The sequence below is a fragment of the Gastrolobium bilobum genome, unplaced genomic scaffold (genome assembly GCF_033153095.1).
Source record: "Gastrolobium bilobum isolate Gb01-03AN ecotype WA unplaced genomic scaffold, APGP_CSIRO_Gbil_v1 utg5420, whole genome shotgun sequence".
Lineage (NCBI taxonomy): Eukaryota > Viridiplantae > Streptophyta > Magnoliopsida > Fabales > Fabaceae > Gastrolobium > Gastrolobium bilobum.
Window position 1 is genome coordinate 179,959 of NW_026898652.1, and position 25,231 is coordinate 205,189.

The following is a 25,231-nucleotide window of genomic DNA, read 5'->3' on the forward strand; positions in this document are numbered from 1 at the left end:
TTTATAAGATTTAAAATGACAATATTGATTTAAAAGATTAAAAAAATCATATGAATTTTTAATAAATATTCAAAATTACAATAGTCAAAAGATAAATAACAAAGAAATACAATAATATTAATAAAAAAGTAAATTAAATATAATTTTCTCAAATAGTAATTTGATGTAACTTAATATTTTAATAGAACAATAACTATATTAAAGAAAATATATATTATAATAATAAAAATGATAATATAATATTATTATGATTAGATAATTATCACATACATTGAAATAAGGATAAAACCTTGTGCTATCTCTTATTTTAGTAGGCACAACAAGTCCTCGTTGAACCATCAAATTAGATGTTATTAAATTCAAGGACTTCACAACAAGTCCCTTATTTTCACTTGCAGCAAATTGTGATCAGCTAAATGTATTTAGACAATATTGAATACTTTTGGTCAACAATTTGCAAGAATAATGCAAGTATTTCTTCAACGGAGATAAATCTTATATCCTTTAAAGATATTTTTCTTTAAGAATTGTGCATAACTTACTGAATACATTTGGATATATATTATGGGTTCGTTTTTTCTAAAGTTATTTTAGACAACTTTATCTAATGTTCATCGAAACGATGTCGTTTTGGGACGAAAATCATGGTATATTTGTAATTTTAATATATTTCAGGGTTATAATAGTCTTTATCATTCTAATTTTTTAATTTTTCAACCTTAAAATGACGTCGCTTCTGTGAACCTTAGACAAAATTGTCTAAAGTAACATTAGATACTTTTTTCCCATATGTTATATACATTCTAAACTAATAATTTATAAAATATTTCCTTTCCTTTTAACCATATTTTTAATGCTTCCATGTCATTTTTATGCATTGATTAATGGAAGTGTCAAAAACATGTTCATAAAGTATGCATTTGTTATTGAAAATAATGATAATGATTAGAGAATATGATAGCTGATTATCTCAGTATCATCTTTGGAAGAGAATTAAATTCTTAATTCTGAGACCCTCCTTGAATCGAACTAATCGTAAAGCTATAACCAATTAAAATATTTGAAAAAAATAAATAAAGATGGTAACTTCGATGTTATAGTCATAAAATTTTGGGCCAACCTTGCTACGAATAAAACTAGGGGAACATGCTTGATAATGCAGGAGTCTTGTTCTTTTTTTGAAGTTAACCCTAGTTATTTCTTTGAAACGAGTTAACTCTTTTTGATATCTTCACAAGCTTAGACTCTTTTTAAGTCGATTTCGAGTCAGAGATAAAAATATTTAAACTCCTTCCAAAAATAGCATATGTGGATCGAACCGAAGTCTTTTTCTTTCCATTTACTTAGCTCCTTTGCTACCAACAACTACCACTATTTGGTGTCTTTCCCTTTTTTTTGGATCTATGCTTTCAACATTTCATCTCGCGTATTAGCTAAGTCCACAATACAAATTTGAATTCTTCATATGGAATATGTCCTTTGGATCTATGTTTATTTCATAAAACAGGAATGTCAAAATCAGAGAAAATACATGAGAGTAACACACTTTAGCTTTGAGAAAATGTTAGGGTAGATTGTAAGACAATGTAATAGAAAAACCTCAAAAAATCTCAAGAGTTAGGGTGAGATTGTGAGAAAGACATACTATTTATATTTCTCACTAAACGTCTCACAAAATTCACACTAATAAAAAATTCATTAAAATCGACAAATTTTTGAATACAACAAGATTATTTTTCTTTTGTTCAAAATCTTGATTGAATATTAGGTGACTTTTTTACTTTCCTTTAAAATCCTAATTGAACACTAATAAATTTTTTTATCCAAAAATAATCCATTAAAATCTCAATTCAATAGATCCCTTAGTTTTTATTTTTCTTTTTACTTTGGTAAACTCCACGTGGTTTGTACGTGTTGGACAAAAAGTCCCCATGTTACACACAAGAAATATTCTTGTATGCTTTCCCGCAAATCCTGTATATTAGTTAATGGATATGCCAATGAAAAAATAAATTATCTTCTTTTAAGAACATCTATATCCATTAGCATATCTAAATGTTTGGTTTTATCAGTTTTGAAATTTGCTTTTATATATTAGTTAATATATATGACAAAAAATTGAATAGAGATTACATTTGAGAAGATATTAAATTGTAGAGAAAGGATAAAAACAGGGGAAACAAATTGTTTATATTTAATTGTTTGTGCCCACGATTAGAAAAAAAGGCTTATATTAACTGTAATCTGCTGCATCAAGTTGGAACCTTGACACGATGATATTGACAGAACTCATTAAGCAATGACAAATCTACCACAAATGTGCTTTTCTTCCCCCAACTATAAAAAACCAACAAAATCTTTGATAGCATTCAATCATGGAATAAGAACCATAGGTTCTAAAACCTTTTTGGTCCCCTTCTTACGTTTTCGCATGTTATTTGTGAGGCTACTGGGTGCAAAGCTTGTACGAAAGTTGCGTTTTTGTTTCGGTTTTATCCTTTTTAGTTTCGTAGTCTACTATTGTGGATTCAAGACACGTATCTTAAATTTAGAGGATTACGCAATTAAAAGCCGTGTGCGCAGCGCATATTGCAAACATATGATTTTTTTTTATTTTTTTTTTTGGTATGCAAACATATGATTTAACGTATTCAATATTTGAACTTGTTTCGAGGAAAGTGTTTATAATTGGGATTGAATTTTCTTTTGATAATTTCACTTATTTAGCGATATAGGGTTTGCAACACTCTTATAAACATATTGAAGTGCCTTAAACCTCTCAACAAATGTATTAATTATTAGGATTCAAGTTTGCAAAAAGACTTGTGTTAGTAAGAAAATTTTCTGGTTACTCAATAATAGAGATTTCGTATGATTAGTGATGTTTCCCCCCTTCCCCCAAAACTATGCTGCCAAGAGTTAGGTAACTGGTATTTGGAGAAATTTAGGGTCATAGGATTCCACGTTAGAAGTCAAACGTTACTGAAGTTTCCTCCAGCCAGTTACTTGCAACACTAAAATTGTTTTATTTAAGCGAAACAGATGATTCCCCTAACCGCCCTAAAATCTGTCCCATTGAACGTACGTAGCATTCCCACACGACACGCATTTTGGTCATAGCATTCTGATAAAAGCAATGCATTTTTTAAAATTACTTTTTAAATCGAGTCTAAAATCAGAAATTATTTACCGGTTTAGAAAGAAATCACATGTGATAATCGCTTTAATTATTAATTTTTTTAACGTTATGAACTCAATGAATGTAGAGTTTCTTCATATATATAATCTCATTCATTTTGTTCAAATGAGAGTCCACATTATTTATTCTTAATTAACTAATTTAATTTTGGTCTCTTAAATTAAAACAAAATCAAGAATTAAAAATTGCACTCTGATAAAAACTGGACCGGATTGGGCCAGTGGGCCGAGTCAATAACGAGTTTAATAATTAATAATATTAAAAAATGGGGTTTGATTTTCTCATGTTGAATGAGAATTCAATTCTCATGTTGTAGAGATAAAAAACATGTGGGACCCACGTGTTAGAAAAAATTATATGTAGGACCCATGTTAACACGAAAATCGAAGGGTGTGTAGGAAAATTTGAATTCTCATGTTGAATGAGAATTATAAAACCCTTAAAAAATAGTACAAGAGTTTTATTAACGGGCAACAAATGTAATTGTTTATTTATTGAAAAGCTAGGTCGTGAAAATTTGCAAATACTCTATTTCGTGGAAAAAGAAGTACCGAGAGGAATCTTTGAAATACATATGACCAAATTAAATAAACACCATATGTATTTTTTTTTCCCCCGGTAACAACTACGTATATTATTTAAAAAAGAATACAAACATGCATTATAAGCACGCACGCGTCCAAGTTCAATTTAGAGGCAGCACATGAACGTTGAATACGAGATTGTCGGAGGTTTGGCAAGAAGGAAACTCAATGGAAACAACATAACCCACGAAGACAAGCAAACACGTTAAGTAATGATCCATTCCTCTCTATCTCTCTTTATATATATATAGAACAGTAGAGGATATACATTGCCCATTAATCAACTTGTATTTCAAATTTAGCCTACTCAGCTCCCCCAACCATACCTTACCCTCTTCTCTCCTAAATTACAAGCATCCATCGATCTGTTGAATTACACACACACACAGAGAGAGACCTCAAACAATGTCATCAAAGTCAGTTAGACAAAGACCAACACCAACACCCACGAAGCAAGCCTCCACATCCGACACATTATCCGACACATTAGGTAATGTTGAGGAGGACAACACCACACCCAGAGGAACATCACCACAGCAACAACAACAACCACCTAAATCTAAATCTAAATCTAAACCAAAAACAAGACGTGCACTCTCACAAACTCTATCGTGTACGGCCAACTTGGCCAACCTGCTTCCAACGGGTACACTCCTTGCATTCCAGATGCTGACGCCGGTATTCACCAACAACGGTTTCTGTGACTCGGTGACGCGCCCACTCACCATGGGGCTCCTCCTCCTTTTGGGACTGTCTTGCTTCGTCGCTTGCTTCACTGACACCGTCAAGACATCAGACGGACAGGTCTACCATGGCTTCGCCACCTTCAATGGACTCTGGCTCTTTGATTACCCGGACCCGGATCCATCTACATCCGGGCTACCCGACTTGAGGAAGTACAAGGTGAGGTTCATTGATTTTGTCCATGCCCTGTTGTCTGTGCTGGTGTTCTGTGCCGTTGCTCTCAAGGACAAGAATTTGTTAAGCTGCTTTTACCCAAAGCCAGAGCATGAAACTCAGGAGGTGCTTGATATTGTTCCCGTTGGGATTGGCCTTATCTCCGCTTTGCTCTTTGTTGTTTTTCCCACCACCAGGCATGGGATTGGCTTCCCTGTTACATCCGGCAAATAAATTCCATCTCTTTTTTCATTTCCCAAATATTAAATGTTTCCTTTCCCTTTTCCTTTTTGTTGTTAATTAACGTTACGCACAGTATATTCTTTCGAATAATCCCTCTCTATCACTTTTATCTATATCTATATTAATTAATATTAATTATTTAACTCCCACACCATTCTTTTGATCAAGTGATATTTTTATCCCATTTTCTGGGTTATTAAATGACTTGCAGGAATCAAATTGGGTTGTGGATTATAGTTTTAAACAACCACCCTCACTTGTTTGTTTTATTATTTAATAATAGCTTATATATATATATATATATATATATATATATATATGTTGACTTTGAGGGCACGTCACGACACATGCATCTATCTTAATTTGTTTCTTTTTAATCGACACATCTATCTCAATTAAAAATTGATGCGTCTTCTAACTTATTCATTCGGCTCACACGCAAGCTGATATCGTTCGCTGTTCCAATCTTGCACGTTAATCTTCGGACTAACCTATAATTATATGACATTGACATTTTTTTGGGTACATGTGCAATATTGGCTTATTAGAATTGGAGTAATTTGGTTTGGAGTATTTTAGAATGAGGGGGAATCTTTTGACTGTGGTACAAGATTAAAAAGTGAAGAGTAAGAGTGTAAGACGACTTCTTCTTAATTTTATTCTTGGAAGTATTCAAGTATGAGTTATAAAGAAGTATCACATCGACTAGACATAGACCAAGTGATGACTATATAAGTGCAAAAAAACCCATAAACCTACAGCCTTAAGGTTTTGGGTTAAAATGTGGTGTCGGCCCACTTATTGTGGTTTATCGCTTGGCCCATGGATGTATCCCTTGCAATGGGTTTTGGGCTCCCCGTACCATTCTCAACAGTGGTATCAGAGCCAAAGGTTTGGCTGGGCCGAAGTTGCCCTTAAGGGGGAGCATAATGTTGGGTCTCATACTTGAGGGGAAGATGTTGGAAGTATTCAAGTATGAGTTATAAAGAAGTACCACATCGACTAGACATAGACTAAGTGATGACTATATAAGTGCAAAAAGACCCATAAACCTACAGCCTTAAGGTTTTGGGTTAAAATGTGGTGTCGGCCCACTTATTGTGATTTATCGCTTGGCCCATGGATGTATCCCTTACAATGGGTTTTGGGCTCCCCGTACCATTCTCAACATTTATACCGTAACGATAAAATCCCTCCACTTTTAAAATTATGTAGATCTAAAAAGATTCTTTTGTTTATAACGAAATATCTTCCTAATCTTATCAGAAGTGAAGGCTGGATTTTGGACTTGGGCCGGCTTCGCTCTCTTTAGGATAAACCTTGGTCAGTAAAATGGGCTAGGACTAAAAAAAGCTCATGTTGCTTAAACAAGAGTAGGTCCAAGAAGAAAACATTCCAGAATCAGGCCATATACCTCTCGCATGCAGCACGTGCACTTAATTTGTTTCTTTTTTGTGATATATTTCTTGACAGAAATTAAGCTAAAAAGTTTCCTAGTCGCATTATGTTGCCAACGATACTGCTGAGGTTATTTTATTTTATTTTTGTAATAATTTCCTGTAATAAGCGATAAATTTTGAGTAACGCTTAGGATGTAATCGCACATTGTCGACAAGAAAGTAAAAAAAAAACCCTAACAAATGAATCCAAAATGTAAGGAAATGGGTAAGGCAATGTATAGGACAATCAAATTCGGCATGTATATATTATTATTATACATATAACAACATAAATACAAAGAAAGAACGTGCACGAACCCACTGTGATTTTGAGCCTCGTTAACCTAAACTAGAGCACTCCTTTAAAAGAAGTGCACAAGGTACTACTAATTATTCCTACACCTCTTTATGGTTACCAAATCTCTATATGACTAAAGTAAAACCTAACCCCCACCCAAAAAAAAAAAAAAAAAGTAAGATTTATGTTCCACATAACAATGCTATTACAAAACAAAGCCATATAATAATGAAATTGAACATTAATTACCCAAAGGAAAAAGGAAATAAAAAAGAAATTACATTATAATTAAACCAAAAGGTCTTGTTTAAAAATGGGAGGACAAGGTTTCTCTTTCTCAAGTTTTTTGCTCTGTGGATGTGTATTGGAATAAGAGGAAGAAGATTGATACTCGGATGATGAGCGCCGAGGAAATTCTGATAGCATCTGAACCACTTCCCTCGTGGTGGGTCTCTCCACACTGTTTTCTTCTAAGCATAACATTGCAATGAAGAACATGTGCATTGCTTCCTCTTTAGGCACCACCGTGAGCCTTAAATCAACTATGTTCATAACCTCTTCTTTGCGCCCATTGGTTGCTTTCTTGCACCATTGTACGAGATCCACACCTTCGCCGAAATCCCCCACCGGTCTCCTCCTTGTTAGAAGCTCTAATAGAACAACTCCAAAACTATAAACATCACTCTTTTCATCAACCCTCAATGTATAAGCATATTCTGCAATCGTTGATCAACCAAATTATATATTAGTTAATGAATTAATAGTAATAAATTACCTTAATTAATATGTAATCTTAAAGAATATAATCACATATACAAATTTTAAGTTTTGAATGTCTTGGCCTTAATTATAGCTGCAATGGCAAATACTAGGGAGCATACCAATAGGCCAAGGGCAAATATTAGCTTAAAATCTGCGGGGCTTTTTCCAGGTGAGGGTGTGATTCTGGTCATATTACAAGGATTGTTCAAGAGAGAACCGCACAGTTGAGGATTACCCGCGAAAGATGATGCATTGAAGAAGGCAAATTGCCCTGACTCTGGCAATTTACCAGAGAGTTCATTGAAGGAGAAATCAGCAATGGTGAGGCTTTTCATGGTCCCGATTGATCTTGGGATGGTTTGGTTCAAATGGTTTCGTGACAAGTTCAGGTAATTCAGAATACGGATATTGGAAATCATGGGCGGGATGGAACCGGAGAGATTGTTCTGGCTCATGTCAAGGTAAGTAAGATGGACACAATACCCAATTTCAGGTGGAATTTCTCCAGATAATGAATTTCTGCTAAGATCAAGCTTTAGCACTTGATTGAGTCCTCCAATGGAAGGTGGGATTGGACCCGAGAATTGGTTTCCGCTAAGCAAAAGGATTTGAATGGAAGAGAAGTTTGACATGGAATGTGGTAAAAGACCGGACAGGGCATTGTTTGACAAATCGAGTTGGACTAAATTAACAGGCTGAGAGGAACTATTATCGTTTTCTAACAAAGTTCCTGACAAATAGTTGTTCTGTAACTCTGCTAAATTTAGCTTGGGAAGGTATAGAAAGCCATTTGGAATGCTACCATTCAGGTAATTCTTTCCTAACCTTACTCTAGTGAGACTGTAACATGTTCCCATACCTTGAGGTATGGGCCCAAAAAGGAAATTATTGAGGAGAATCAAAATCCTGAGCTGATTTGAGGAACACAAGTGAGGTGGAATTACACCAGTGAGCTTATTGGAGGACAAATTAAGTACTTGTAGCTTCCCAGTAAGGCCAAGGTTCTGTGGAATTTCTCCCGTGAAGTTGTTCATCCACAGACCAAGTGTCTCTAAATCCGGCAAGTCTGCAATGTAGTTCGGTATGGAACCGTGTAACCTGTTCAAGAAAAGATTGAAAAGCTTGAGTTTGTTGAGGTTGATGAACTCAAACGGGATTTCTCCAGTGAGTGCATTGCCAGAAAGATCAAGGTTCACCAAGTTGGTCAAGTTGCCCAGTTGTTTTGGTATAGAACCCGAAAGCTGATTGATATGCAAGTAAAGAGTGTCCAGCTCCTTCAAGTTTCCCAACTCTTTTGGAATTGGACCATCCAAATCACAGCTTGAGATATCCATGTGAACTAGATTTACCAACTTTCCAAACTCCATCGGAATCCCATTTTCAAAGGAATTATACTAGCCCAAGTAAATCTCCCTCAAGTCAGTGAGATTGCCCAACTCACCTGGGATTTTCCCACGAATATCATTCCCTGCCAGTGACAAATATTCCAGCCCAACTAAATTTCCATAGCTTTCTGGGATTTCACCATTGAAAAAGTTCCCACCAAGATCCAAATACCTGAGCCTCTTCAAACTCTGAAGCCCCACAGGAAGCAAGGAAGTGAAGTTATTGTTGTAGGCATCAAATACTTGTAAGTCGTCCATGGTGGAGTAGTTCCAGTCCAAATGGCCACTGAACTGGTTATTGGAGATGTTGAGAAATTGAAGGCTGGTCAAGTTGGCGATGTGAATGGTGCCAGTTAAGTTGTTGCCTGCAAGGGAAAGATGGGTGAGTCTATCAAGGGTTGAAATTGAAGGAGAGACTGGGTTCATATCTGTTAAGTCCACCGACACAACTCGTTCCCTGTGGCATTGAATTCCAGCCCATGAACAAACTGAGCTGAAATTGGAGGGGTTCCAAGTGTTTAGAAGTGGGTGTGGGAATTGAAATCCTTCTCTAAGTGAGATTAGGACATGGAAATCACTGAGCAAGGATGAAGCACAAACAAAGGAACCCAAAAGAGAAAACACGGTGACAACAATCAAGGTCAAGGGGACCATGTTTTTGTTGGAATATGTTTTAATAGGATTGAGTTTGGAAGTACTCGAAGCAAAGACGACAGGTTTTAAACGCTCGGTTAAAGGGAAGAAAAGTGACGGGAATCTGGGAAACTTCGAGTGTGGAAGGACTTATGGAATCAAACATCTTCACACAAAGAGTCTTCAAATACAAGGAAGAAGCTAAGCCCCTCCTTTTCTCTCTTTCTCTCTTTCTCTTTTCCTTTCTTTTCTTATCTTTTCTTTGAGAGCAGAGAACGAGAAGATGATGAATTCTGGCAGAAATGGCTATACTTGTTATCTATATTTGCTTTATGGTTTTATTAGGAAAAGCTCAAAGGCAGAGGAAAAGAAAAGCACAAGAAAAGGAAAGAAAGGGAAGGGATGGTTTCTAAAAATTGTTTAATGGAGGAAACAAATGAACTATTTCTTTTCTCTTTTCTCTTTTTTTTTCTTCTTTTTCTTTTTTTTTTTTAAAAAAAAGCCATTGGATAACAGAAATTTAAAGTTTAGATTAGGGCAACAAAAAGTAAAGGTTGATGCTCACTTTCTTTCCTCAATCGTATGGCAAAGATGCCCTTTAGCTTTAATCAAAGAATGCCTCTTCATTGCTTTGAATAAGAGAGGTGATGGAATTGCACTTTCACTGATTCAAAATGGCTGAATTGCCCAGTCATTGTGTTAAGATGAATATCATTCTACATAATAGAAAAAAACAAAAAAATGGAAAGTGAGTACTGCCATCAGTGCTTGCCACTGTTCTAGACTGCAACAGTACACTGGCCAGTGGGACTCCAAATTGTATTCAGCCCTGTATAGGTTTCCCAACCACAGACTACCAACTTTGGATTGGTTTACATGCAAAACAAGAGATGCCTTCCCCACTTTGGCACAATCTGACCCATAGTTTTGGTGCTTGCAATTTAACTTTTTGGTACTAATTTACTGCATATGATATATCTAGCTTTATATGTAAATGTATATTTTGGGTTTCTTATAAATGATAGCTGAAAATGGTAAATGGAAGGCTGTATAAGAGTTATATGAGGTGGCTTTGGCATTAATTATTAAACAACATATTGAGGAAAAGATTTATATGAGCAATATGACCTCCTTGACAATGAATGGAGGACCCATCAAAAAGTGTTTATGATATTTTTTTAAATTATCATGGTCACTCTATTGTCATACCATGGTGTCAGCATCAGGTGTGTAAATCATCAATTGGTTGAGAAATAAATGAATTGGAAGGCCACTTTGCATGCCATTGTGTATTTGGATTTCTAGAAGCTGGTATTTTCTCATCGATACTGATAGTTTCCCTTCCCAAGCGCATAGGAAGGGTAATGTCCTATCACAGTATCATAATGGCACAATTTTAATCTCATATTTTTAATAATTAAAATGAATTTTATTTCCTTAAAAATAGAATATATATTTCTCAGTTGTCCATCCACACATATATTTTTTAATATGTATATACATTAGCTAATATAAATTAGTAAATATAATAAATTTTAAGAGTAGCTAAATTAGAACTTCAGAGGGACGGAAATAACTTACGAGTTAAGAGTTAAGAGAATACAACGGTCATCATAGTTTTGCCGCCAAAAAATATAAATTAAAAATTTTCTTTCTCTATTTTCACTACTTCTTAAGGTTTTCTTAGGGTTTCTTTCTATGTTTTCACTCCTTCTTAAGGTTTTCTTAGGGTTTCTTTCTCTGTTTTCACTCCTTCTTAAAGTTTTCTTGGTTTCTTTGGGTTTCCTAGTTTCTTTCTCTTGTTCTTGCTTGTTTTCTTCTCTTGTTCTTGGATTGTTTTATCAAGACAATGGAATTGGTGAATATGGGAGATGGGACAAGTAGATGATGACCCAACCAGCCTGTATTGTTTGGCAACACTTCTACAAAGGTGTCAATACCTAAGTATGTTACTTCTGCCCTTTCTTTTCTTCTCTTTTCTTTTCTTTTTTTCTTGAAAATGTTTGATTATGTGCTGATATTTCTTGCTTGAAAAGATTGAGTATGTGGGTTTCTTGCTGATATTTCTTGCTGATATTCGACTGTGTTCTTTTTTCTTTTCTTTTTTCTTTTCTTGAAAATACAGTATATTTCTTTTTCTTTTCTTGAAAAGAGAAGATTGAGGGTGTGGCTTGTCAACAGTTGCTTGTCAATACCATATGAAATATATGTTTCTTTCTTTCTTTTTCTTTATTATTCTGGCAATATTGAGGGTGTGGCTTTTCCATTATGTTCTTGCTTTTCTTTTCTTTTTTCTTTTCTTGAAAATACAGTATGTTTCTTTTTTTTCTTGAAAATAGAAGATTGAGGGTGTGGCTTGTCAACAGTTGCTTGTCAATACCATATGAAATATATGTTTCTTTCTTTCTTTTTCTTTATTATTCTGGCAATATTGAGGGTGTGGCTTTTCCATTATGTTCTTGCTTTTCTTTTCTTTTTTTTTTTCTTGAAAATACAGTATGTTTCTTTTTTTTCTTGAAAATAGAAGATTGAGGGTGTGGCTTGTCAACAGTTGCTTGTCAATACCATATGAAATATATGTTTCTTTCTTTCTTTTTCTTTATTATTCTGGCAATATTGAGGGTGTGGTTTTTCCATTATGTTCTTGCTTTTCTTTTCTTTTGATTTCGTTTCTTTTTTTTTCTTGATAACTGTGGATGTTCGATTGTATGCTTTTGTTTCTGTCTGCCCAGACATCATATTCTTGCTGATATTTCTTGCTGATATTCGATTGTGTTCTTTTTTCTTTTCTTGAAAATACAGTATGTTTCTTTTTTTTCTTGAAAATAGAAGATTGAGGGTGTGGCTTTTCCATTATGTTCTTGTTTTTCTTTTCTTTTATCTTTTCTTGAAAATACAGCATGTTTCTTTTTTTTTCTTGAAAATAGAAGATTGAGGGTGTGGCTTGTCAACAGTTGCTTGTCAATACCATATGAAATATATGTTTCTTTCTTTCTTTTTCTTTATTATTCTGGCAATATTGAGGGTGTGGCTTCTTGCTTTTCTTTTCTTTTGATTTCGTTTTTCTTTTCTTTCTTCTTTTCTTGAAAATACAGTATGTTTCTTTTTTTTTCTTGAAAATAGAAGATTGAGGGTGTGGCTTGTCAACAGTTGCTTGTCAATACCATATGAAATATATGTTTCTTTCTTTCTTTTTCTTTATTATTCTGGCAATATTGAGGGTGTGACTTTTCCATTATGTTCTTGCTTTTCTTTTCTTTTGATTTCGTTTTTCTTTTCTTTTTTCTTTTCTTGAAAATACAATATGTTTCTTTTTTTTTCTTGAAAATAGAAGATTGAGGGTGTGGCTTGTCAACAGTTGCTTGTCAATACCATATGAAATATATGTTTCTTTCTTTCTTTTTCTTTATTATTCTGGCAATATTGAGGGTGTGGCTTTTCCATTATGTTCTTGCTTTTCTTTTCTTTTGATTTCGTTTCTTTTCTTTTCTTTTGATTTTGTCTAGTTGAGTTTGTTAATTTTTTCAGTTGGTGTTTTATTTAACAAAACTAACATTGGATATATTTAGATATGTGGGTTTTCTATTTTATTTATTTTTTAAATATCTATGGTTTCGATTGGAATGATAACATGTTGGTTTTTCATCATGTTGAAGATGATGAAAAAGCTGAGAAGATGGAAGAAGATGAGGATGAAGCTGAGAAGATGAAGAGGATGAAGCTGAGATGATGGAAGAGGATGAAGATGAGGATGAAGCTGAGAAGATGGAAGAGGATGAAGATGAGGATGAAGCTGAGATGATGGAAGAAGACGAGGATGAATATGGGAGATGGGATGCAATGGGAGATGGGATGCAAGTGGATGAGGATGAAGCTGAGAAGATGGAAGAGGATGAAGATGAGGATGAAGCTGAGAAGATGGAAGAGGATGAAGATGAGGATGAAGCTGAGATGATGGAAGAAGATGAGGATGAATATGGGAGATGGGATGCAATGGGAGATGGGATGCAAGTAGATGAGGATGAAGCTGAGAAGATGGAAGAGGATGAAGATGAGATGATGGAAGAAGATGATGATGAATATGAGAGATGAGATGCAATGGGAGATGGGATGCAAGTAGAAAAGGATGAAGCTGGGAAGATGTAAGAGGATGAAGATGAGGATGAAGTTGAGAAGATGGAAGAAGATGGGGATGAATATGGGAGATAGGATGCAATGGGAGATGGGATGCAAGTAGATGATGACCCAACCAGCCTGTATTGTTTGGCAACAATCCTACAAAGGTGTCAATACCTAGGTATGGTACTTCTGCCCTTTCTTTTCTTTTCTTTTTTTTCTTGAAAATGTTTGATTATGTGCTGATATTTCTTACTTGAAAAGATTGAGTATGTGGGTTTCTTGCTGATATTCGAATGTGTTCTTTCCTTTCCTTTTCTTTTTTTTTTCTTGAAAATAATACGGAGGATGTTTCTTTTTTTCTTCTTGAAAATAGAGATTGAGGGTGTGGCCCTTACATCTAAATACTGATGCAGAATGCATTGTTTATCTGTAAGATGGGCAAGAGACTTTTAGATCCATCACTAGATCTTACTACAAAGGAGCAGCGGGGGAACTTCTAGTTTATGACATTACAAGGTGGGTGGTGCTATTGTTATTTTGAAATAGAACTTATGGTCTGCACTTCTACTTTTATGCATGTTAAGTGTTCTGAGATGTTCAATATGTGTGCGATAGAAGTGAAATGCTGTATAATTGTGCTGTTACGTGTTTGCAAACTTTATGGGCTGAGTGAAGCTTTGATATTGCCTGCAATAGAAGTGAAATGCTCTATAAATGTTTTGTTACGTTTCTATTCTTTTGATTTAAAAGTCTAGAACATTTGTGTCTTAGTTTATTTTCAAAGTTTAAAGTTTAAACCACGTTATATGATTTTTCAGTTTTCCAATACCTCATTAGCGCTAGCACTGATGGTTGCAACATGTTGCCATGGAGGATGAAGATGAGGATGAAGCTGAGAAGATGGAAGAAGATGAGGATGAATATGGGAGATGGGATGCAAGTAGATGATGACCCAACCAGCCTGTATTGTTTGGTAAAACTCCTACAAAGGTGTCAATACCTAGGTATGGTACTTCTGCCCTTTCTTTTCTTTTCTTTTCTTTTCTTTTCTTTTTTTCTTGAAAATATTTGATTATGTGCTGATATTTCTTGCTTGAAAAGATTGAGTATGTGGGTTTCTTGCTGATATTTGACTGTGTTCTTTCCTTTCCTTTTTTTTTTCTTGAAAATAATACGGAGGATGTTTCTTTTTTTTTCTTGAAAATAGAGATTGAGGGTGTGGCCCATACATCTAAATACTGATGCAGAATGCATTTTTTTTTCTTGAAAATAATACGAAGGATGGTTGCAACATGTTGCCATGGGGGTCTGTTTTTTTTGTCTGTATATAAGTGTATGAATGTATGTTTATGTGTATCCCTTTTCATGTAATACAAATAAATATTATGTCCAATCCGGTTTCCTTTTTCTTTTATGTGATTTTGGGGCTTAAATCTGAGGTTTTTTCATTTTTCTAATCGTGCCATCAACTGAAAACCAGAAGCTTCTTTTGTTGATCAGGAGAGAGACATTTAATCATTTAGCAAGTTGGCTAGAAGATGCCCGGCAGCATGCCAATCCTAACATGTCAATCATGCTCATAGGGAACAAAAGTGATATGTCTCACCGAAGGGCAGTGAGCAAAGAGGAGGGCGAGCAATTTGCAAAGGAAAATGGACTTTTATTCTTTGAGGCTTCTGCCAGGACAGCTCAAAATGTGGAAGAGATGATTTATCTCAAATCAATAGCAAGCAAGATACATGATATGTGTTTTGCGGATAAATCTTTGGTACAACAGTTGTACCCAAGTGGGTACAACTTTTTTCCACTTTTAGAAAAAAAATTAACACTTTTCAAAAAAATTAAAATTTATTTTTCCCGCCATGTTGCACTTTTTTCCAAAAGTGGAAAAAAGTTGTACCCACTTAGGTACAACTGTTGTACCAAAGATTTATCCGTGTTTTGCAGCCTCAATGATATTGTGATTTTCAATACCCCTCAATAGTAACTTAGAGTGCATATTCTGCAGCCTTTTTTAAAGACTGCTGCAAAGATTCTTCAGAATATTCAGGAAGGTGTCTTTGATGTGTCCAATGAGGTAATTATCTACCGTGAGTTTCATGTAAAAAGTTATGAGAAGTCAGTAGTTGTGATAATATCTTGAACTTTGGTTGTTAGTGCATATTCTTTCATGTGATGTTTTTATCTTGCAATGAGATTGGGATTGGAGCAGTGGTTAAACTACCTTTGTGATTGAAAGGTCACAGGTTCAAATCCGAAAAATAGTCTCTTTGCAAATATGCAAAGGTAAAACTGTGCATATAAAGATTGTCATCACCTCGGGGATTTATGGGGAGTAATTTTTTATTTTTTTTAACTGTCAAACTGGATGACCTACCCTTAAGAAATGAATCTATTATTGCAGTCATCTGGTATAAAAGTTTGTTATGGAAGACCCCAAAGTCAAGCAGGTTCCAGATATGGAACTGTTTCTGCAAGAGGTGGGTGTTGCAGCTGATTGAGAGGAAAAACAATTCTGAATCTAATCCTTTTGTGAATCTATTTCTAGCATTCCCTGTCTCAACCGAGTGTATAATCTTAGACTTGACATGGAGCTTTTGGATAACACTACAGTTACATGTATAGGTCTAATCTCAAAGGAATTCTTGTGACAAATTTGACTACATAGTTGTTAAGATCTTTAAATGTTTTAAATGATTGCCTGTGTTGTGTTAGATTCCGCTATGAAATTGTTTAATGCCAGGTTTTTTAGTTGCTTATATTCGTTCCATTGTTACTTGATATAACATATACATGGAGAAATTTTTTAGTAGGTACTCTCTATCATAGACACTTATTTAATATTAAACATGTATGAAGATGTGTTGCTCATGTTTAGAATTTTATCAATCTTTAAAAAATGTTGTTATACATGTCAACAGTTGAATTGAGTGTCTAAGAGATGATGTGATCAACAGCTCCTACATATGAATTTATGTACATGCGTGATTTTTTTTTTTATATATATTATAGTTGTTTATATTTCTTTAAAAAAATATTACTTAACTTTATAATGAATTTAATTTTGATTTATTATTAACTTGAAATTTTGTTACACTCATTGCCATTTTATTTAACCCGTTTTACCGTGACACAATTTGAAGACTGGGATATTATAATTTCGTTGAACTTCTGTTGACTATGCCTGATTTTGATTCATGAGTAACGTAATTTTTTTTTTACACTGGGATACTGTGATTTGACAATTCATTTTATTTTATTAATTCTTGACAATTCATACTGGGATACTATAATTTGATTTAACTTTTTGTATTTTTATATATAAGAGAAATAAGAACAAACTATATGGGACACATACGTCAAGACCACCACATAATCCTTGAGTTGCCAATCCTTTTATGAAAGAAGGGTATACCAAGCCTTTGACTGATGATTCTCTTAATGGGAAATGCATTAATATTATGATTTAATAAAAAAAATTCATTAGCATTTTATGACAGTATTTAAATTTTGTTAAGAGCATGTTTGGTTTTTTTTTTTTTAAGCTAGATGATTTTATAAGCTAAAGCTCAAAAAAGAGCTTAGAAAAAAAAAAGTTAAAAATTGTTCGGTAATTATATAAATTTTTTATATTAAAAACATATATTTCAAGAAAATTATCTCTCTCTATCTCTATAGCTCTTTATTATAAAAAAAACACATAATTCAAGAAAAGTAGATAAGAGTTTAAAAAAGTCCCTCCTAGTAGCTTTTAGCTTTTTCTTTCTCCATTATACAAAAAAAGCTTTTCATTACAAAAGTTTTTCTCAAAATCTGTTTAGCCTAACTTAGGGGGTGTATTGGATTGAGATATCAAAAGATTTTAATGGATTGTTTTTGGCAAAAAAATCTGTTGGTATTCGATTAGGATTTTAAAGGATTGTTTTAGAATCTGTCCAAATTCGTTGGTATTCAATCAAGATTTTAAACAATGGAATCATAATCTCGATCTCATGGTATTAAAAAATCCGACAATTTTAATGGATTTTCTAGTGTTGTGGATTTCGTGAGACTTTTTAGTGAAAAATATAAATAGGAAGTCTTTTTCACAATCTGACTCTCACCCCTAGGATTTTTTGAGATTCTTCTATTGCAGTGTTTTCTTCATCCTTTGGCAGATTGACTGCTCGAAATTGGATTCCGCCATGGGAGCTTCGTCAAAACTAAAAAAAAGTATATTTTTGAGCGATTTTCATCACAAAACAACCCAGAAACAACAAACCAACGAGATTTTAATATAATCTCTCAAAAATAACATATTATTGAGCCATTTTTGAGAAATTTTAGAAGTTTAAAAAGTGATTTTTCAAGCTATGAGTCGCGGTTTTTCTTGGCACAAAAACGTGATTTTTGTATTAAAAATGTTCTGTCCTGGAGACAGAGATGTCTAGCCCAATAGGCTAGTACGTTGATATTGGATCTAGTGCCCTCTCCAAGGTATCTATGAAGGAGATACCCTTGAGTTAAGCAGATCACTGTGCACAGAATACTATAACGGCGTTAGCCAATGGGGTGTGTGTGCGCACAGTGACAGCATAACAGTAAGAGAGAGAGCGTACGTACCTTTAGGGTTTACCTTTGTATTTATAGAGGTTACCAGTGGGTAGTGTGGATGGGCCTTTGGTTCCTCTTGTGAGGGTCCAGGCCTGATAGCTATGCTGTCGTATTATGATTAGTATCCTTGATGGATATCTATCCTTTATTAGTATCAATCCATATCTTGGATTGCCCCTTGTTGGGCTTGCTACTTAATGGGCCCATTATACGGGTCCATAACAAAAAATAACACAAAACAGTGAAAAAATAAAGGGGAACTAAAACCCTCAAACCAATTTTCATTTTACATCAGAGAAACTATATCAATTTAAAAAAAGATTGAAACTTTCATAATATGAACTCTATATTTCGTAACAATACATTCATGAACAAAATTCCTTCACTATAGGTAACGATCTCAAACAAGTTTTGTGTCAATAGATAACTAAAAGTTTGTTTCTCAAAAGCTCCAAAGCTATTTAAGGTTTCAATGTATCGATTGAAAATTTTTTGAGAAATTTTCTAAACTTTCATGTAATTAAACCCAAAATTTCATATTCGAAATTTTCTTAGAATATTCAATGAAAATATGCATATGATATATGGTTAGAAAACTCTCATCACGTAAAATAAAAATCCCAAGGTTTTCTAGATCAATTGCAAAAAATACCAAACAAAATTTTATCATGAACTTTAGGTTCTGTATGCAAATTTAGAATTATTTTTATAATTTAAAAAATTGGGTCTTATAATCATATATGCATAGTTTTGATACCAAATGAAGAAGATAATTTTCAACCCATTAGATATGTGAAAAGTTGTTGTTTAGTAATTTTGAATGTTTGTTAAAATTTATATAATGTTTTACTAATTGAGAAAATTATATTAGGTTTTACTTTTTTTTATTAATTTCATTGCATTTCTTTGTTATTTTTTTATGGGGAAGATTATACTTACAACATTTTATAATCATATTTTAACCATTGATTTCCGTCAATCAACGATTATTATTTTCGCAAATCAAACTCATTAATTAATATTTAATTTGCAATGAATGATAACTGTTGATTGCTGTCAATCAACGGTTAAGATATGATTGTAAGATGTTATAAACAAAAATAGGTTGTAAGTATAACCTTTTCCTTTTTTATTGACTCTTGTAATTTTGAATGTTTGTTAAAAATTCATATGATTTTTAAAATCTTATAAATCCATATTGTCCTTTCAAATCTTGAAATCTTGATTGTAAAAAAAGTCTCTTTTTTTTGGTAAAAAAAGTCCTTAAAGTCTCTCTAATTCTAAATAGTCTTTTAAAATCTATTAAAAAAATTAGCTCAAAAAATTTAGCTCAAAAAATTCTAATCCAATACACCCCCTTATACTTATAAGTAACCTCTAACTTTGTCTATAATATTCAACAATACATCTTACTTTGTCTATTGACATCCACAGAAAAAAAAAGTTTAATTTTAATGAGTTATTATAATTTTTTTAATGTATTATTACATAATATAATATTCACTGATTATTTAATGATTTTAACAACTTACAAGTTTTATATAAACTGCACATAAATTAAATTCCAAAATATATAGGTACAGGCTGAGGCGGATGTAGGTTGAAGAGAAGGGGGGCAAGTGCCCACCCTTAAATTATGATGCAAAAATACAAAAGTATTCTTTTCTTAAAATTCAAGTTTTTCCAATTTAATTTCGGAGTAGGATATTGTAACAACTAATTAGGGTTACTAGCAATGTTACTACCAATCAATTTCACCGTATTTCACCGTTATATTGATTATGTTAATCCAACGGTTATATTTATTTTCATCCCAATCAATTTCACCGTTAGATTCATTATGTTGATCTAACGGTTATATTTATTTTCATCTTTGTATGGTTATGATTCCCCATATTTAATACTTTATATTTATTTCTACCTTTGTATGGTTATGATTTTTCATATTTAATACTTTTACATTAAATATGGGGATCATAACCATACAAAGATAGAAATAAATATAACTGTTGGATCAACATAATCGATTTAACGGTGAAATTGATTGGTAGTAACCCTAATTGGTTGTTACGAGCTTTAATTTTCCTCATTCTATTTTATTTTCCCGTGAGTTTTTTTTTCTCCTCCATCTTCATTATCCAAACCTAACAGCAGAGAGCTTTATTCGACAACCATTGTTTGCATCTACATATTGATTCATCTCCTCTCAAACCTCAATCTCCATTATTGAAAGTTGGAACATTTGCTTCTTCCTCCATCATCGGTCCAGTTGAGTCGCAATCAGTGGCGGACGCATGAATTTTAATAAGGGGGCGAAAATAAAAAATACTATATCATAAATAAAAGTACTTGAAATACAATACAAACTTAATATATAAAAAATTGAAAGAAATTTATTACAGAAATTAATATCACTTCACTTACTCTTGCTCTACGTGTTTTCATACTATTAAACTTATATATAATTGAATCCATTTAAACCTTTTGTTTGTTTGCTTGTAACTAAATTTTTTTAAAAATAATATTAGAACTTTATTTAGTTTATGTATATTTCATTAAGGGAATATTACACCGAAAATGGGCGCGACCCACCTTTTATCTATATCTCTCCTCTCCTCGTAGGATTCTATTCATTTTATGTGAGTGCAAGAGATAAATTTATTTTCATCTTATAAGAGAAATATTATTCTCTTTCATTAATAATATATTTTTATTTTATTTATACTATGTAAGATGCATAATTTTTTTAATAAATATAAGATAACATAGTAAATAAATTTTTTGGCTAGTAACCTAGTATATAATATGGAAAAAAAGTGTGTCATTTTAAATGACACACCTTACATCTTTTTACTCTCACAAAGAGGTGGGATTCACATCTTTAAAAAAAAAATTATTCCACTCTCTCCCCCATGATTTATCTCTTTCTCTCACTTAAAATGACACAATTTTATATCCTTTAAAATGATACACACTTTCTTCATATAATATTTGTAAAGAAAAATTATAAAAATATAATTAGGACGACTTTTTGAAATGAGCTTGTGGCATGCCTTTACCTATAAATGTTTTTTTACAAGAAAAAAAGTACTTCTCATTTTAAATTCGTTTGGATGTGTGCCTTTAAAAAAAATCAAAAGTTGCAAAAAAAGTCAAAAATCTACATTTTTTAGAAGATAAGAATTTTAATTTTAAAAAAAAACAGAAATCAAAAATCAATTATTTTTTTAAAAACTAAATATTTTTATAAAAATATAAAAAACTTTAACTTTTATAAAAAAATACTTTTAAAATAAGAAAAAGATAAAAACTATTTTTTTTAGAAGGCCAAACAAACAGCCTCTTAGCGCTATAAACTTGTTTAACTGTGAAGGTTAGTACTTACTACTTAGTAAGCACTAAACAAGTTGGAAAACTGGTTCATCATTGTGGTGGGTCATGAGTGATAATACGCCAATTGAAGCCCACGTTTGAATCATTATAAACCATTAGTCCATTATTATAACAGATGTGCAATGCGATGAAAGCATTAACGAAGATGTGGCCGTGGCCCACAAAACAAAACGTTCGGCTCCATATTTTGACCGATAAGTTAGGGTATAGGGGTTTCCTTTGCATGTTCTTCATTTTCTTTCTCTTCCGCTTATGAATATCATTCCTTTTTTTAACCTGGAAAAAGAAAGTATAATTTCATCTATTTCTTTCACCTTCTCTCTAATTTGTAGACTCAGAAATAGTAGGGTTTAGAGGTTTCCTTTTCTTGGAATCTTTGAAAATTTTAATGTGACACACGATGAGGTTAGCGGATGTATTGTAATTTTAAGGAATATTTGAAGCCCTATGTATGATATATATATTTTGGCTCTGTGCCATACTCGAATGTCGTGCCATTCTGCCAATGTGCACTTGATTCAGCAAAGTGCTCTTATTTTATTTTATTTAAAAAAAAAAATTATCAATTGACCACACTTTACAAATAATTTATTGATATATCTTAAGTTGATAATGTGAATCTCGTAAAATATTGTAATTTTATATATGACGTGATCATATTTATCTTTTGACCAAAATTAACCTTGTGAGCCTCATCAAAGATGAATGAGATTACGCCACATGTAAAATTGGAGTTTTTTTATATAATCTATTGTCACGATCCGAGCCATGACCAGCGCACAATTTCCAACATGAATTTGAGCGGGTAATTTCCAATATTATTTATGAATATCATTCCTTTTATGAAATATGAAACTGAGCAATGACATCCTATCCAAAAAAAGAGTTATCAAAATATGCTACGAAAAGATATGCACCTCCTAGCAATTGCTACTCAGCTGCCTGGCGATCCGGATAGTAAAATAAAAATAAAGGTCACACCAACTCAATGAAGGCGTAATAATTACAATGAAAAGAAAAATGAAACAAAATAAGATGAGTGCTTTACCCTTTTAAACATAAACATATATATTCGAATAATGAAAGTAAATAATGTAAATCAAAATCAACAACATAGATACATGAATAAGAAATCAAATTTTTTTTGAATGATATAATGAACATTTACAAAACATCACGAAATCATAAGTTTAATATGACGGGGATCACACATAACAGAATCAAGTAATGGCAGCTCTACCTCACTAATAGTCCTTTCCTCCTAAGACCACAATAAAAATAAATTCTAAAATCTTAACATCATAAATTAAATATTTCATAATAAAATCTATAACCAAAATTTATAAAATAATTACAAATGCCAAAAATCATAAATATAATGTCATTATATAAAATTCCATATCATGTAATTTTAAAATGCAAAAATTTGACTAGTCATATTTTAAAATATTTGTTTCCACATGCTTTTGTTATTAAACTATAATAATAAAAATAAAACATGTCATCGTATATAATTATCATCCGCTTACAGCTCTGAGGAACCAACTAAAGCACTTCAAATGACTCTGGATAAGCAATTGAACTATGTTTTAATAAAATATGAGCTTCACAAATATTTTAACAATGCCTTAGAAATTATTTAAGAGTAAAAAAATGGATAATAAAGAGATAGATAAAAACCCTAAATTTTGTCTCAAAGCTCAAGAATACAACCACCTCAAGCAAACCCATATAGATTTATAGATTTTCTCAAAGCCTTAGATAATAGATTTACCTCAAAGAGTCAGAAAAATCAAATCTTGAGGTGTGGGTTGCACCATTTTCACTTAAAGCACCTTCTGCAACTTTAGAAATCACCCCAAAAATCTACCTTCAAAAAGAAAAGAAAAAGAAAAAAAAAAAAATGATAAAGTTTCAAGGTTTCATCAAGCTTTCAATTTAGAGATTTGGTGAAAAAAGGGAAAATAAATGAAGAGGAAGAAAAAATGTAAGGTGACGAAGCGAAATGAGGGAAGGGATTCCGAGTTCCGACAACGAACCCCTTTTCTTTTCTTTTTTTAAATAGAAAGAATAAAATGCCCCTATCCTAAAAAAAAACTATGCGTTTCACCCACACAGTCAACTTTAAAATAAAATAATTTAGTAAATAATTTCCTAAAAGGAGTAAAATAATAATTGTTTATTTTGTATTAAAAGAATTTATAATTGAAATCTTACGGAAATAGTTTTTTGAAAAATAATTTTTTGTATAAAGATTAAGGGATCGTCGGTTCTACTTTCACTGCTGATGAGAAAAGTTGTAACAAATTTTTAACACTAAGATACGTGGTCATATCCTGACCTAAAAAAAAAAAAAAACATCAAGATCCGTATGCGTCTCCTGAGAAAAATAAGTGTTGCTGTACTTTTTCCCATCTGCATGAGAGCTACATATCATTAAACTACCATGCACTAAAACATATATCATCTATTTGAGAAATTCTAAGATAAATGTTATAATTATACTTTGAACAATTTTGTAACCGTTTAAACTTGATTTAATAAAGCTTTATATGACATATTATATTTTCAGGAAAGTGGTGTAATATTTCTAGAATATATAAGCATTTGTCCATAATAGAAACAACGATGTTCACGATAACCTGGTCTAGACTGATTAATAAATAGCCTCGGATCACATACTTGAGTTCTACTCACTAAACCTTGAAGAATGAACGTGTCTAAAGTCTAAACATCACTTCTCAAAGGATTTTGGCATTGTATATGGGCTTTGCTCTAGGCCTCAATCTGGGTTGGCATGATATATGGACATCAACCATTATTTGCAGATTGAGTAATTTTATAGCTTTATTGGATCAACCTCTTTCAACAAGAGTTGGACTCTCAATGAAATTGGGTTGTATATTGGAATTGGAAGCAACAACATACTTTACTTCTTTCAGTTTTGTTGTTTCTTTTCTTTGGGCTTAGGCCCCACTCGTTTTCTTTAAGATTTAGGTGTAAAGATGTGCATGATTCTATCTCATCGATCGACACAAATGATGTATTCCTTTTCTATTTGCTTTTGTACTTCTTTCATAACAAAACTTCATACTACAAGTGACAACTTCTGATCAATAAAAATCATCAATTTAATACAAAGACAAATAGAAAAACATGGGATGAAAGATACATCAACATGTGCCATACTTATTCACGACACGTCTCATAACATAGTATTCCCTTTTTTGTTTATTTACCTTTACTAATGAACACTTTTATTTATTATTCAATGTACAAAATCTTTTTTGGGTGCTGAGGATCTCATCCTTAAGTCCACAACTTATTTAATGGGCTAACTCATTTTGTTGTGTGACTGGGACACATCTTTCCATGGAGCCCAATCCAATATGACATACCATGCAGTTTCCGATCCATCATCCACTCTATAGCTGCAATTCCAATTCACAGTACGTATGCATAAAAAATTCTATTTAAATCATAATTCTTTTTGAACTGAATATGAAATAAAATATCCTCACCAACCAGAAATCGTAAATTTAGTTACAATTTTTTTGGTTCATTTTCATTTTCATATTCTTGATCACTAGCGCGGGAGTGGCAAATAAGCGGATAAATCATTTTTAACATCATAACTTTTTGTGTATACTAATAATGCAAAGGGTTGTATACAATTACTGAATTAT

The 25,231-nt window shown here is 32.6% G+C and overlaps 2 protein-coding genes and 1 pseudogene across 2 annotated transcripts; 2 read left to right on the forward strand and 1 right to left on the reverse strand.

The window, feature by feature from the left end:
• Nucleotides 1-4,188: 4,188 nt before the first annotated feature.
• LOC133318056 (protein DMP3-like) lies at nucleotides 4,189-4,914 on the forward strand. The gene has a single exon (XM_061519997.1). It carries the CDS (start codon nucleotides 4,189-4,191, stop codon nucleotides 4,912-4,914), a length of 726 nt encoding a protein of 241 aa, XP_061375981.1.
• Nucleotides 4,915-6,948: 2,034 nt separating this feature from the next.
• LOC133318057 (leucine-rich repeat receptor-like serine/threonine-protein kinase BAM3) lies at nucleotides 6,949-9,461 on the reverse strand (annotated as a pseudogene).
• Nucleotides 9,460-16,056, forward strand: LOC133318058 (ras-related protein RABB1b-like). The gene is made up of 6 exons (XM_061519998.1): nucleotides 9,460-9,523; nucleotides 9,786-9,845; nucleotides 13,994-14,075; nucleotides 15,060-15,265; nucleotides 15,569-15,636; nucleotides 15,964-16,056. The coding sequence occupies exons 1-6, from the start codon at nucleotides 9,460-9,462 to the stop codon at nucleotides 16,054-16,056; spliced, it is 573 nt and encodes a 190-aa protein (XP_061375982.1).
• The last annotated feature ends 9,175 nt before the right edge of the window (nucleotides 16,057-25,231 follow it).

What these genes read in the sequence shown, in the direction of transcription:
- LOC133318056 (XM_061519997.1), top strand. Translation starts at nt 4,189, where the DNA reads ATGTCATCAAAGTCAGTTAGACAAAGACCAACACCAACACCCACGAAG.
- LOC133318058 (XM_061519998.1), top strand. Translation starts at nt 9,460, where the DNA reads ATGTTTTTGTTGGAATATGTTTTAATAGGATTGAGTTTGGAAGTACTC. An exon ending in GGAAAGAAAGGGAAGGGATG is followed by an intron (nt 9,846 to 13,993) that starts GTTTCTAAAAAT and finishes TTTATCTGTAAG; the next exon opens with ATGGGCAAGAGACTTTTAGA. An exon ending in TCTTTGATGTGTCCAATGAG is followed by an intron (nt 15,637 to 15,963) that starts GTAATTATCTAC and finishes CTATTATTGCAG; the next exon opens with TCATCTGGTATAAAAGTTTG.